The 15,547-nt window shown below is 41.3% G+C and overlaps 1 protein-coding gene across 1 annotated transcript in view; it reads right to left on the minus strand.

Moving 5' to 3' along the window:
* Positions 1 to 15,547, minus strand: part of Myo16 (myosin XVI) — a 368,989-nt gene that overhangs the window by 111,347 nt on the left and 242,095 nt on the right. Inside the window, exons 22-23 of the mRNA XM_070003305.1 lie at positions 13,761 to 13,913; positions 12,632 to 12,832 (exon numbers count right to left, since the gene is read on the minus strand). Of these exons, the coding sequence (XP_069859406.1) occupies positions 12,632 to 12,832; positions 13,761 to 13,913 (354 nt within the window). The remainder of the gene's footprint in view (positions 1 to 12,631; positions 12,833 to 13,760; positions 13,914 to 15,547) is intronic.

The following is a 15,547-nucleotide window of genomic DNA, read 5'->3' on the forward strand; positions in this document are numbered from 1 at the left end:
TTGGCCTGCTCTTGAAACACTAACTTAATTGACAAGTGATAGTTGTGTATTATTATGGGAGATGATATGTTATTTTGTCCTATGTATACACTATAGAAAGAAACAGTCAGGTTGATTAATTAGCTTTTGATCCGCTCATGGTCTGGTCAAATTCACATACACACATACACAGACATACACCCCCCCCCCCATGCTGTAACCACGCAGCTAATTAGAAGATGGAACCAAAAGCTCCCACATCCAAATCCAGCTTAATAACTGTTGGTATCAAATGCCGAATGCATCCCCTCCATCGATGGAAGAATGTCCATTTCTAATAGAACCCTTTAGGAGACTTAGGATGATTCTTTGGCAGGTATGACAATCTATCTCTGTTCCCTACTGTGCTTGTCTCCTCACATCTGTCACCCACCCCCACCCTCTTACCTGTCTTCTAGTTACTCCTTCCCTGATTTTCCACAAGGCCATAGTTGCTTTGTGGCCTAGCACTCAAGCATCTAGCTGTGGAGGAAGGGCAGGAGCCTCACAGAGGCCCAGATCCTGGCTCCAGTCCCAAGGGCTCCTAGTGACTGAGGAGGCCTGGGCAGGAGACTGAGTCTCAATGATTTTTCATCTAAAGGCATTGGTGGAATGTATGTTCTCTTTCCCTTCTTTCCTTCCTTCCTTCCTTCCTTCCTTCCTTCCTTCCTTCCTTCCTTCCTTCCTTCCTTCCCCCCATCTCTTTTCAAAGATGAATGAAAAGAGCTGTTCATATACACCAAAAGCACCGCACCTGTACTTTCCTAGTGAATGTGTTCCATCCCTGCTTTTGGAGCTCCCCTCTCCCATCCCTCTTCCAGCTTCGTTGACATCCCTGACTTGAATCCTAGAGTGATCTGTGTCATCCCTTTGAGGCTGTTCCACAGGATGCTTGCTCAACAAAAAGATCATTCCATCCTGCCATTTTTAATCAGCTGACACTTGCTTGCTACTCTGTAGAAGGGTTGCTTCAAGATACCAGGTGTTTTCTTTGGAGGGGAAACATGTAAAATCCTCATCCATTCATCTGTCTTTGGAAATGGCAGTCAATCCAGAGGCAGCAAGTGTGCAAGGAAGAGACACAGGGGCAGAGAGGAGCAGGCGCTAGATCCCTGGGAAATCCACAGAGGGGAAGGTGCAGAGCCAAGTAGGTAAAATACATAGAAGATTTCAATGCACGGAAAATGCAATCTGTCCTTGAGTCCCTGCGGCGGCTTGGCTAGTCTGGTGTTAGGAGAATGGAGAAATGCCTGTCCTCTAGCAGTAGCACCACCCAGAATGAAGGAATAGTAGCAGATTTTAGCTAGCAGATCCTGCTTGGGCACTCACTCAGCTGCTCGGCTCAGTGCCTTGCTCCTCCATTCTTTCATACTCACTGGCTTCTTATTTGATGAAAACAACGACGTAAAAGCAGTAACTGGTGGAAGCTCACCCCCTCTGTCATTATGAAACAGGTCCCTAGTCCTCTGGGTGAAATGTGTCTCTCTTTTGAATGGGGATATAAGCCTCAGGCTAAATGTGACAGCATTCCTCATGCAGGTAATAGAGAAATGGACCTACGTGCACCCTGGTCTTTTAAGTTCACTGTTGTGTTTTTAAGAATTTCCTTCGGAATGATTCTGTTCAATAAAATGACTCTAAGGGAAACTGAGCCTGTGTGCTTCTGCCTCAGGAGCGAGCGATACTCACTGAAGCCCTTCCACCTGGATGCCACGTGGAGATGCAGCATGAACCAGACAGAAGTGACAGCCGGCTGCGCTTTTGGATGTACTTGCTGTAACACTCGAGTGGCAATAAATGCAATCAAAAGATACATTAAAACAGGGAGGCTTCGAATCACAGATCATCAAGACACCAGTTCCCTAGCTCCATAAAGAAAACAGAAGTTGCAAAACGTGAAGCCTGAGCACTGAAGGCCTTCATGCTCTGGCTTGGTTCATCACCAAGGAAACCAGGATCCAAAAGCAACAGCCAAGCAAAAAGAACTCTATCCACTAACCATGTGTGGATTCCCAGAATTTCCGAAGACTCTGTGCGGGAGGCGGGGTTCAGCAGGCAGGGTGAGCTGTGAGCTCCTGGGTCTGCAACCTTTGTCTGTGGGGGTACCTGTGCTCAGTAGGGGCCAGGAAACACTAGCTTAAGTCCCTATTGTATGTTCAGCAGCTTGAAATGGTGGCTCAAGATTTCCTGTAGGGTAACATCCTCACTTGTGTCTATCCAGGTCAGTACACTTCAGCATTCCTACAGGAAGTCCCAGTAACGGGAACTTCATACTTTCCCCCATCGAATCCCCATTGTACCTGGAAGTTAAAGTGAAATGATCGGGAGCTAGAAGGAGCAATGGATTATGGGAAGAGGTGGTTCTTTTTTCAGTATTGCCTGTCAACTACAACTTGCTGGTGAGCTGAATTGGGGTCTTTGAGTCAGAAGTGTATGCAGCCAGCCTCCCCAGTCCCATAATTTCTCTATTCAATTTCTGGGTGAACTTTGATCTATGGCCCCTCAAAGCAATTTGATAAGCACAGTAGAAAACAAAAACAAAAGCAAAACATTGGCTTAAGGATAGGAATACAAAAACAATCACCAGTGAATGCCATCTATTCGGATTTCTAAATTGCCTTTAGTGTGGCTAATACCAAAAGTTATTAAAACAAAACCATGATCAGATTAGGAGATTAGGAAGGCTCACATCAAAGTCTGGAATAAATTAAGGAGAACAGTTGGGACTAATCTTATAATACATGTATATGTATAAAAATTGGAAAATATTAAAGGAATAAAATTAAACATTACTAATAGCCAATGATCAATCTGGGTATCTATCTGTCTAAGAAATCTAATTTTGCCTCTGCTGTGCTTTCAAGAGCTTGGGACCCTGCCAAGCACTGTGCTTTGGAGCCATCCTTTCTCAGATGCCTGGTTATTCAGTCCTGCCTGCTGTAAGCTGCCCTCTAAGAAATGAGCCTTCCATAGGAGTCAGTACGCAGGAGGCTTTGATAGAGGCCAGGAAGGAGCAGAGGGTGGAGGGGGAGGGAGGTGCACACTCCTGCTTACCTCTGTGTTTATCTCTCAGTCCAGGCCTCACCGTCCCCTTCCGCTTCTTCTGTTGTCTAGCCTCAGGGAAGCTGGTCTCTCCTTTGGACTCGGGACTACCTCACCTTCCTCTGGCTGCTTTCTCAGCTTCTGCTCTTCAACCTGTTACCTGTACTCTTGCTTCTCCTTGAAAATTTAGTTCCCTTTCTTTCTCAGGCGGGATGGTGCCTGAGATCTACCTTCCCCCATGTCTTCCTCTGTCTCATGTCTTGGTGTCAACAGCTTACATGTTTTTACCTGCTCTGTTGCTCAAAGGAGGACAGAGCAGATACTGTGGTCAGCACTGTCTATATGCTGGAAGAGAGATAATGGAGCACTTGTCGGTGCAAGTGAAAGCCTAGAGAATGATGAGGGCTGGGAGGGCTGATGGATAGAATGAATCGATAAGAGTGATTCATTGCAGAAAACCCTGAGTGCAAAGAGATCTCATCCACACACCCTAAATCAATCCTGTGGACAGAGAAGGGTAGATCCCAGCCTCCTTGGAAAGGCTTGCTCATTCATAGCTGAGAGAAAGACAAGAAACAGACTACAGGCAGAAACATCTTCATCTCAACTCTGGAACCCTCAGATCGAATGGGTGCAGACAGATCAATCCTTTAGGTTTAAGTTTTAGGTTGGGGATACTAACAGGAAGATGAAATTAATTTCTTGGGTATAGGAATCCAATAATATATCCTAAACAACTCCTTATTCTCTTTATGATAAAGTCCAATCTCACAAATCTTTAAAGAAGTGAACAATGAAATCCTACTCTAGTTAGAATGGCTGTTGCCAACAAAGACAGAATATGAACAATGCTGAGGATGCTGAAAATGAGGAAGCATTGTTCACTGTTGCTGAGAACAAAAATTCATCTGGGCATCCTGGGCAACAACAGCCATTGCCCCTGCAGATCTTTACTGCATCCTGTTACTCACATATGCAAAACAATGCTTTGCAAACAAGTTTTGAGGATTCACAGATGATAAGGCCAGGTTTTGAGATATACTTGTGAACTCCATGTATCGCATGAGACTCTAGGTGAAGATTAGCATCACCAGAATAAATAAGTGACCATTTTCAGCAAGTGGAAATATACCCTGGTCTGCAGGCAAAGCCTTCATTCTCTGTGTGGTAGTGCTCTTCTTTCTCCGGTGGGTTTGTATATTTCCTTCTATTCACCAAGAGTTGATCTAGTCTGGTTAATAAAGAAGGTGTTGAGAACACACAGAAGCAGTCCTAAGTCCTTATGGCTAATACCTTCACTTTGACACCACAGAAAATTATGAATATGCCTCTTTCAATGCTTTATAGGGAAAATGCCAACCAACTAACATGTCACTATCATGAGAAAACAACAATAAATACCAAAGGTTATTTATAACTTCTAATCATATTGATAACGTGGTGCCAGCCCATGTGCTAAATCGACGAGGAATCTACCAGAGGCTGGGGCTGGCGCCTCCTTCCTCTTCCCAGCAAAGCCTCAGAGAGGAAGACAACCTGTCAAAACTGGAACAGATGCACTGAGGTGCCAAACAGAGCCCGGACACGTGGTGGAGCTAGTTTTTATTTTCCCTAATGTCTACGAAAGAGGCAAACAAATATGAGTGTTCGTTAAGCCCTTTCTGCCTGGGTCACATCTTTGTGGAAGAGCCTTGAAGGGTATCCGTTCCGCTTAGACCCGGCAGATCTGCTAGTTGTGTCTGTGGATTCTGCTGGAGAATTCAGGAAGGAAGGAGTAAGTGGAAGCTGCCCCACTGAGTCGGCCTGCTCTCTCTTGACTCAAAGCTTCACTTCCACGGTCCTCCTGGGGGCGCTGGTCTCCCACACACCTCCCTGGATGAAGGCTGGAGGACACGTTGTAAATAGTGTTTCTGACAGCGATGGAACTGGGAAGTCACCAGGGTAATGAGCTCCTTCACCAGGGCCTTGTTAAGGTGTGAAGGGGAAGGAGGTAGGCCTCCAGTATGCATCACCCAGATCCTACCACAGCACCAAGGGGACAGAGATTTCCCTTCCCAGAGATCCAGGAAGGTCAGAAATCGAAACAACGGATGATTCTTCAAACTTGGAGTGGTCAAAGATGTGGTGTTGACATTGCAAGGAGGAGTAAAAAAAATCCAGGTGTTTAATAGACAGTCCTCAAAGCAGTAATGGCCTTGCTGTCCTACATGGCCCCTCCCACAAAGGCTGCAGAGATCACAGAACAGCACTGCGGCCTCCAGCTGCTACCAGTGGGGAATATGGCTCCCTTGGAAGGCTCAGGGTGAGGTGAAGTGATGACGGGGATTGGGGAGGGAAATCGTAATGACCACAGAGCAGCCCACCCACAGAAAGCTCCTGTGCCCTATTCCTTCATAAGATTAAAGCACAGAACATGCAGCTTGAGATATAAATATGTGGCAGAGGCCTTAATTTTGTAAAAGGAAAATGATATTGAAAGGATCTTTTTTTCAAGTGCCCTAAAATTTCGCACACCTGTATGCTCAGTTGGAATATTAATCATAACACTAAGGGATGAAGAATATAATTGTTTGCCAAATTATTTTTAATCAAGGTAGAGCTACTCAGCTTACTCAGCCAAAACAGCCTGTATAGTCAATGAGAAATGGAATGTCACATTAGCATAATGAAGATAGTCATCTACATGCTTGCTCTTTTTATATATATATATATATATATATATATATATATATATATATATATATATATATATATATAGTTTCCCTGGATGGAGAAATATCAAACTTTCCATACTTCTTTTCACAGAAGTCTTTCAGGTAGGGTGGGAAAAGCAGATAGAGTCCATACTCCAGCAGCCCCAGGAAGTGAGGGAAGTAACATCATGATATAGAAAAATAAACACTCTAACATGACTCATATAGAATATTTTATGTAACATAAACATTTACAATACATAAAAACACATTTTTAAGATTTAAAATCGATGTTTTTGTTAAACAAATCAAAGATATTTTGCCATGTAATTTGAAAAAGTCAATTGGCTCACCAATATTCTCAGTTGAAAATCTGCAAAATGATAAGATGGTTCCCAAAATGTTTTCTGGTCTTTAAGATCCCCAATTGATGCACTAAAACTCTGCTCATTAAAGCCATGGCTTTCCTTTTTGAAAAAGAAAAATTACTGTAAAGGTGATATACCGAGGGGTTACAGTTACATGAGTAAGGTAATGAGTCTGTTTCTTTTCAAACAGTCATCCCCTCTCTCGTTTCCACACTCCTCCCCCCGCACTCCTCCCCATCACGACTTTTTTCTACTGTAGATCGTCAGCTATTGCTAGAGACGAGTATTTGGCAGATATGAAACAACATTGAAAAAATAATCACTGGTAAAATCTCCCATTCTGTGGGCTTCCTGTTTATCTTGTTAGCTATGTCCTTTGCCACGAAGAATCTTTTAAGCTTGATGCAAGCCCATTTATCCAGTCTTTCTTTGATTCGTTGTAATTCTGGATCTTTAGGAAGTTTCAACCTATGTCCAGGAGCCCTAGTGTTTTCCCTACCCCTTCTTGTAATGTTATCACGGCATCTAGCCTTACACTGAGGTCTCTAATCCATTTGGAATTTACTCTGGCACAAGGTGATACATAAGGATCTAGCTTCAGTTTTCTGCATGTGGATAGCCACTTCTGACAGCACCATTTGTTGAAGAGGCTGTCTTTCTTCCAAACTGTGTTTTGGATCCCTTATCAAATATTAGATGGCTACAGGTCTGTGGGTTCATTTCTGGGTCTTCTGTTCCATTGGTCCTCAGGCCTATTCTTATGCCAGTACCAAATGGTTTTTATTATGATGGCTTTGTAATAGAGTTTGAACTTTGGTATTGATACTCCTCCAACTCTGTTCTTCCTAGTAAGGATTGCTTTTGCTACTTCGGATCTCTTATTATTCCATATGAATTTTTGGATTGCTTTCTCTACTTCATTGAAGGTTGTGGTTGGGATTCTGATGGGTATTCCATTGAATTTGTAGATTGTTGTAGGCAATATTTCCATTTTCACAATGTTAGTTCTTTCAATCCAGGCTCATGGGAGGTTTGGGCTATCTGTTGCTAGATGAACACATTATTTTCAAAATAAGTTTGTGAGGTACGTAATTATATTTTATTGAATCAGAAGTTTCCTAGGCTTAAAAACTGAGGGTTTTGTCACAAAGTCACATAGAAATGGAGCCCAGGTGAGTCACAGCCCCTTCTCTCTCCATACATGTCATTGTACATATAAGGACTGACTATGGAGAGAAAACCACAAGGGGACTTGTGAAATGAGGCTGGCTACATCCATCTACTAGCAGCTGAAGAGCATCCTGCAAATTTGTGTCTCCACAGAACCATAGAATATCAAAGGGATTTGCAGATGTAATTAGACAGGGATCCCTACTGGATTGAAATGTGTCCTATCTTAATGTAAAAATTCATGAGGACCCACAGACACCCACACAAGAGTGGTGCTCAGAGAGATGTGTCTTTAAGCCTTGAATGCCAATTGTCGGCCACCCCCAGAAACTAAAAGAGAGATGCTGGGAACAGCACCTCCTAAGGAACCTAGAGAAGCAGTTTGAATGTCCATTCACCAGCACTATGGACAAACTAATGCCACTGTTTGAAGCCACTCTATCTGTGGTTCTTTGCTATTGGCAGCCCTGGGAACAAAGATGTAGCTGTATGATCTTCAGTGACTCTACAAGTCCTCCTCAAGCCTCAATAGTGAGGAACAAGAACATAGTGAAAACACCTCCCAAGTCTCTTTTAAACCATGAACTTGTAATCAAGCACTGGGCATCTTTATAGATGAGGGCAGGGAGAGATGGGATGAGACTGAAGTAATTAAGAACTTGATGTTGGGAAGATGGAGGAGAGTTGGAAGGATAAGGGAAATGGGACTTTCCAGGTAGAGAAAATCATAGGAATAAGTGATATGAGGGAATCTAGGCACCACCTAAAAATGAATCAAATGTAAAGAAATTCGACAAAGTTACTGGTGGCTCACTTCTCTCATCAAATACAAAGACAAAGGAACCGGTGAGTGTTTTCTTAGTTTCCTGTGTATCCTATGGGAAACTTGGCTTACACCAGAGACTCTGGAGGCTGGTAGGTCTGAAACCTGATTTCCTGCTTACCTGACATTTAAATCAGCTGAAGTTTAAGACCAAATTTTAAAACACTTAATTATGACCCCTATTCCAAATAAGGTTATCTTCATCGCTTCTATGGTTAGATGAAGAATTGGACACAACTTTGGGAGTCAACATTCACCTTTTATCATACTTGTGTACGTGGGGAGAGAGATCTGACTCAGCCTTTATTGCTTCAGATCACATTACTATCATCTTACCCATTCACTTTTATCACACCAAAATTTAGGAAGCTTAAAATGGTATTTTCTATCAGAGTCAGTTTAGAATCACCTTAATGGAAATGCAACTCTCCCAAGAGCCAATATCTTTTTGTCAAGCTATAACTCTTCTTCTTCTCATGACTCTTAATTTTAATAGCCAAGAAAATTAGACACTCTGTGGATTTACTGCTTACCTGACATTTAAATCAGCAGTTTAAGACCAAATCTTAAAACACGTAATCCCATATAGGATTTAAAATTTTCTAAAGCAAATAATTACCCAAATAATAAACAATTCCTTAGCAGCTCCCCCAGCCCTCTTCAGTCCAAATCCAGGCTCATTAATGAGACTTGGTTAATATTTTATGCACAGCCTCTTCCCATTTGCTTCAAAGTATTTCTGTAATGGTGATTTGAACATACACTATGCTCCTATGAGTAATAAAAAATTCAAATGTGTTTAGAAAATATCTTCTGCTATAATTCAAATAATGTTGCTTAAACATTTCTAAAAGGACCTTCGAGTCTGTAATGTTTCAAGTGAGCTTTAGAAGCATCACAGGATATTGTAGTTTGAGCTCTTGGGCCAAGTCAGGCTGCCCAGGTGGGGCCAGAGGTTAATGTCACCAGCAGGAATGGCTCTCCTCCCCATCAGATGTACTGAAAAGACCAGTTAATAGGCAGACAAGGCAGCGGCATGTGATGTCAACAGGTATACACTAACCCATCCACCCAGCCAAAGAGCACACAAAGACACTGCACACAGCTCGGGGAGGGGGGTGGAGGTCAACCACCAAAAATTATTCAGGAGTGCTATTTCTGCTGTCTAAACTGGACAACACAGGCCAACTTTTAAGTAGATTCACTGGGACTACATCCCTTGATCTAAAAAAAAAAGTGTATGTTGCTGTTTGGTTACTTAATGCAATAGCTCAAAATGTATGTGTATCGAGCAACATCTAATGATTCACATGGCATATTGCTTGGCATATTGCCACAAATTACCTATAATCTACAGTACAACATGTGAATGAGGCCTCGGGGAGACCTCTGGCTAAGACTCATTACTGCATCTCACTGAAGCGAATTTTTTTTATAAAAACCACAAAAGTACCTATATTAGTTAACAAAATAGAAGTCTTTTGGAGGCAAATACATAATTCTGTTGGGGTTTTGGCTCCGTGTCAACCAATCAGGCTAGTCCTGTTTTTTAACGTTTATACAAATTCTATGAAAGAATTCTATTAGTTTCAATTAGTGGTTCTCTCGAATTTTTCTAAAACCAACTTCCATTAAAGTATTAGTAGGTGCCCAGGAAAAAAATATTTTTAAACCTGAGCATAAAATAGTCAAAATATGGAACTGTATTTCCATACATTTTAATGCAGTTAGCCTCTGATGAACAGCTCTAATGAATCTCCCACATACAATCCAAACAGTCTTAAATGGCAGGTCAAAGATAAGCATACTCACCAAGTCTCAAAACTTTTAGGAAAGTCATTTCCCCAATCCATACCTTATTGTGAAATTTTACATAATTTCTATAAATTTGATGTTTAAGCTTAAGAAGACATAGATTTAAAAATCTGAACACAAGACTAAAAGATCTTTGTAAAGAATTTTTAGAGACTAAATCTCTGAAATGAAAGGGAAAGCTAATAACCCTCCGGGGACACAGGCATCAAAACCTGCCTTGTTTTTTCCTCTCTGCATCCTGTCCATCTTCCAATCACATCAATGTCCCCACATTCAATGTCCCTTCTCACAGAGGGAATCCTTGCCTGTGTGCCACACATCCTGGGGGCCTTCTTGTACTTTTCTCTGGTTCCTGTATTGCTTTCCTTTTGATAATTGTTTTTATTCCCCTACTCCTTGTTCTTCCCTGGTAAAAATCACCAAGGTATACATATCCAAGCACATAGGCATGTTTTGAAAACAACTAAACACTTTGTGCCCCAGTAGCAAGTATTTCCAGGATCACATCAATTGTCATAAAGACCCACATTCCCCTTCCATACTTCTCTGTTCTCTCATATTCCTCCCTGGGCTGGTACAATGCCATCTTAATCATTGAGCCTTGGGAGGCCCATGCCCAATAGCTCTGTCTCCTTGGCTCTGCCTGCATCAGCATGTGTCACTTCCCTGTCACTGTCCCTCTTTCCTGCGAATGCCACCTCTGTGCCCACTGCCATTGCTTAAATTCAGATGCTGATTAGCATTTCTAAAGCCCACTTTGTCTTTTCCCAATCCTGTAACCCATCCTTAGGTTTTCCTAAAATATCACAAGCTGACAATCAAGAGGACTGAATTCTCAGTAGTATGTACACTAGAGGGATTTGGTCCCAAATAATCATTTTAGATATTTCACCCACTATCCTATCTTTTTTTTGAAAAAAAAAACACTTATTTCAACTCCTTTTATTCACTTATTTTTATTACATGTAAGTAGGTGTATAAAGGGATTTTAATTCAGCATGTCAGTTTGTAAGTAAAATTCATCTCTGTGAATGTCACCTCTTTCATCATTCTCTCAACGGAACTTGTACCCTTTTCCAATATGACATGGGTGGACACAGTGGTGTAGTACCACTGTGCCCCTAGATTGCTTTCCTGTGACACAGAGGGTAGAGGATAAGGAAGTGCTCTTATCGGCTCTTTTGCAATCTGATTGTTTCTTAGCTTCTACCCACCAAGCGCCATGGTCCTGGTTATAGGAGGCAAAAATGGTAGGTGTCACACAGCTGCCATTGACTAAGCAACTCTGCCTGAAGGTGATCATCTTTGCCTCTGGCAGTGCTGAATTCGAAGTGTAGTCACTTCTTTCATGTTGAGTCCAGAGTGTAAATATCTCACTTGACAGCTGTAACAGAATCAGAACCTGCAGCCAAACTTGAATGTGGCTGGAGCCTCACAGATGAGACCATGCTAGGTTTGGTTCTATGCCATGGTTTTAAGAGCCCTCAAGGAATTTCAGCTTCATTTCCCAATGATTTTGCTGTACTGAATAATTTTCTTCTTAAGTATATCGAATGGCTTCTCTCCTGTACCACTGCATCCCGAGCAATACATACAACATGCCTACCAGGATGCTACATCTTTACCAGAATGTCCCTCTCTCACACAGTTAGTGAACTCTAACTTAGGCCCCATGATACCTCCTCTGGAAAACACTTCTGCACCATTTTTGAGCCAACTAATTGATTCCTTCTCTGTGAATGTGAATTTTTTTTAGAATTATTATGTTTATAGTATTACCTTTAATATACCTTGTACTATATAGTGGGTGCCATAGTTGGAGTACAGGCAGAGAATTAAAGATCCCAAAGTGAAAGATGTTAGAGACAGGAACTGGGTGGATAATAAAAAAAAACAACACATGCAGGACAAGATTTCTTTGTCAGACTCCCTTGTAGTTATACCCTGCCTGTTCTCTAATTACCACCCATCCAGCACTATCACTCTGGCTCAGAAAGCACAGATGGAAGAAAGTAAATAATACATTTAATATTAAAGGATGGGTGAGATTTGTGTCTATCTCAAGTTTGAGTTGGAAAGAGTTTAAGGGAAAGTAAGGGATGCAAACAAACTATGAGTGGATTAAAATAAATAACCAGAACAGAATGCTTACACAAGGAAGATATGCTAGGTAAGTTACAGGAGAAATGGTGCTTTAGTGTGGAACATTCTGACATGAGGCTACATAGAAAAGTATAAGAATGGTTATTCAGATAAGAGAAAGTCCTAGAAGGATTTGAAGCTTCACAAACCCTAGTAGAGAGCCAAGAGAACTGAGAATAGATTGTTTTCTTCGGCAGACAAGCTTTAAGAAAAATACTACAATCCTAAAGACTATATTCAGGACAAACATAACTTAGATGTCAAAGCCTGCATTATAGAAACTGCACCATTGTTTAGAACAGAGCGCCTTGTATTGTCTAGAGCTCTTTCACACAGCTCTCTCTACACATAGCATGAGATGATCATGCTACCTGCATTCCAAAGATGTTAATTCCTCATCAGACTAAAAGCAAACAGGAAACAGAACTACAATTTTCAAGCTGTTTATCCAGCTTTCAATTTTCAAATGAATACATCCAGACCCTGAATTCTCCACAGCTCGTTCCTGGTGCCCTGGCCCCTCACTGCAAATCATAAGCCACCCAGTTCCTCCAACTTACCCGACCCGCATAGTGCATGACTGTGAAGGCTGTGCCTGGACCTCGTAGGGCCACGTTCCCATTGCCGTCCTTCACAGGGGAGTAGACTGCATTCGTGTTCGATGACTCCAGGAGACTCTGCAGCTTCTTTGGAAGGTTAGGTTCCCCTGACCCAATCATTTGACTTTCTTCATCCAATACAGCGAGGAATCCAGATGGCTTCTGAAAGTTAGGAAGATTCTACTAGTATTCATGTTGTTGATTTCGTTGTTGTCATCCACACATGCTCACTTTATTTTTCCATATCCCCTTTTAATACCCTGCTATTTCTTCCCAGGGCTATATCCACACCACCTAGCAAAGCTCTGACACTGAATACATCTTGACAGTTTGTAGGAGAAATAAGAGTGTGTTACAGAATGAGGAAGATACATAAAATAAAGTAATTGAGAACTGGTGACAAGGTACAACATGAGATACTGTGATAGCTGAAAAGCTAGATGGTACCTGAGGAAGCTATGCTCAAGTGGTTTAGAGATACTGTGAATAAATACATCTAGTATGTTTCTAGGTTAGTTTATGTTTCTAGGTTATGTTATTTATATAACAGCTTTTAAAATTTATACAATGTAGATATTGAGTCAAGCTTTTAAAGTAACCAGAAACAAGAAAGAATTTATCAATACCTTTAATTTTAACTAAATTTATTTTAATTAATTTAATTTTAACTAAACTTATTTTTCTTGACAAAGTCTTGAAATTTAAGCTTCAAAAACTTAGAAGATAAAATGGATTTTATGTGATAAATGGCTTTTTTGTATGACATTATTAGTCTTACATACATATAAAAAACAATTTTATACACTAGGCACTTGTAACTGGCAATGGGAAATTCTAGTCTTGGTAATGGTAATAAGAATGTTAAGTTTTCAATCTCAAAATTGTGGTAATATTGCTCGTCCTTTCCATGAGTTGGTGATATGTTGAGTGTTCCTTTGAGAGGAAAGAACTTGTCTTCCTCAATAAATTTTGGAGCAATACAAATGCTCATATATCAGGATAGCCCTAAGACAAAATCTTTCCAAAAAGATGTGTCCAGTACATTGAAAAGCTTGTACCCTGTTAAGATCTAATTATATTGTGTGAATACCTGGAAAAAGAAATCCAGAACTGCAGTCTGGTTACCAGGAGAATATGCCGTTTCCATGGTAACCCCCTCTTGTACACACTCTGTTTGCTCTTGTAGGAAAAGCACTTCATTGATATAATGGTGCATCTTCTCGTTGGTCATGTTGACACAAAGCTATTGTGGGGAAAGGAAAACACAAAACACAGCATGAGAGAGCAGTGCAGACTCTCTTGTTCAATGACACAGCTTCACACTGGTGAAATATGGACCAGGGAGGCGCAGAGCAATTAGTCCAGGAGGACAAAGCACAGAGCCGCTGCAGCACCGCTTCACCTGCATCTGCTGCACTTCCTGTTGGCTGACTCTGCGATGCAAAACCAGTCAGTGACAAAAGTCAGAAAGCACACTCAGAGCATGGACTTCCAAATGCTGACTTCCAAACAGCCAGGAACACGTAAAAACAACTTCCTAAAGCAAGGTGTATTTGAGCATTTGTCAACAAGCGAAGACCAAAGTCAGGTATGCAGCAGCATGCCAGAGGAAACAAGAAGGCTTTCTCCTACACCGTGTGTGTGGTGTGAATCAGAAGGCAGGGCTGGACATGGGTTTGCGCCAGACACTCTAAGAACCCTGTCACAGAAGCCGCGTTCTTGTCAGAATATATTTCTCCAGCTGTCTGTTTGTCTTCTTTCCGCAACACATTCTCACCAGGAAGCAAGTGTTCATCTTACTTTTGAGAGTGACATTATTTTTTTTCTTAAAACATTTTTTAAAGATTAAAAAAATAATCAATTTTAGCCCGAAAGAAATATTTTTTCTTCTAGGCTTTTCTTCCAGGCTTCTTTTCCTTTCCTGGTTGCCTGCTTTCTCTAATATATATTAATGTATATAACTCAAGAAAAACTTGTCTCTCCCTACTTTCTTGTCTCTACAGCTCAGATTCTTCTCCTATCTGCTTGTGGCACTACTCCAATTTTTTAGTCCTGGCAACTCTACCAAAATTTCTCACTTTCACCAGTTGTTATGAGCTCTTCTAAATTCAGGGTTAATGTTTCAGTTTCCATTTTTCTTGACCTCTCAGTAATACTTGACAGAATTGGATCATCTATTGTCTTAAAATACTTCCTAGCTAGTCTTCCCAGCCTGCATTGCTCTCGGCCTCCTTACTTGTTAGCTTTTCCTCTGTCTTCTTCCCAGCTCCCCTTCCACATCATCTCCTCCCACTGATGCTTCCCAGGACTCTGTACTTTGGCCTGACTGTTGACTGAATATGCATTCTATTACAAAATAAGACCTAAGATAACGCAAGTTAAGAACCACGCCACACGGTTGCTGCCTTCATGAAACATGAAGACTTGAGAGAGAACTTGTTACACTTGGAAGCCTGCGTTGTAGCATCTTTTCTCCCCATATCTCCATCCATGAACACTCTGGTTTGTAGGACTTTTTCCCCTCTGTCGTATTTGTCTAAAATTGACTAGAACTTTTCTTCTCCTCCTCTTGGATAACTAGGTTCCATGGTATTCATGCCTAACTGAGAGTTATTCATATTTAAAACCAATTGTTTCTGAAATCAGCACATACTTTGGCTGACCCATTTTCTTCAGTAAAAATAGAGTCAATGTTCTGTTCAGATAACATTGAAACACAGGTTGGTGGGGGCAACAGGAAACCCAGCTCTGTCTGTATGGTTACTTGTTAGCCATGCACAACCTGAATATGGATGGAGACCGAAACATTGCACATTGTAATGGGAGCAGGAAAAGATGGCACTCAGTGTGAAATATTGTAAAGAAAATATTCCTTTC

The sequence above is a fragment of the Dipodomys merriami genome, unplaced genomic scaffold, assembly GCF_024711535.1.
Source record: "Dipodomys merriami isolate MVZ:Mamm:240054 unplaced genomic scaffold, mDipMer1.0.p SCAF_6, whole genome shotgun sequence".
Classification (NCBI taxonomy): Eukaryota; Metazoa; Chordata; class Mammalia; order Rodentia; family Heteromyidae; genus Dipodomys; species Dipodomys merriami.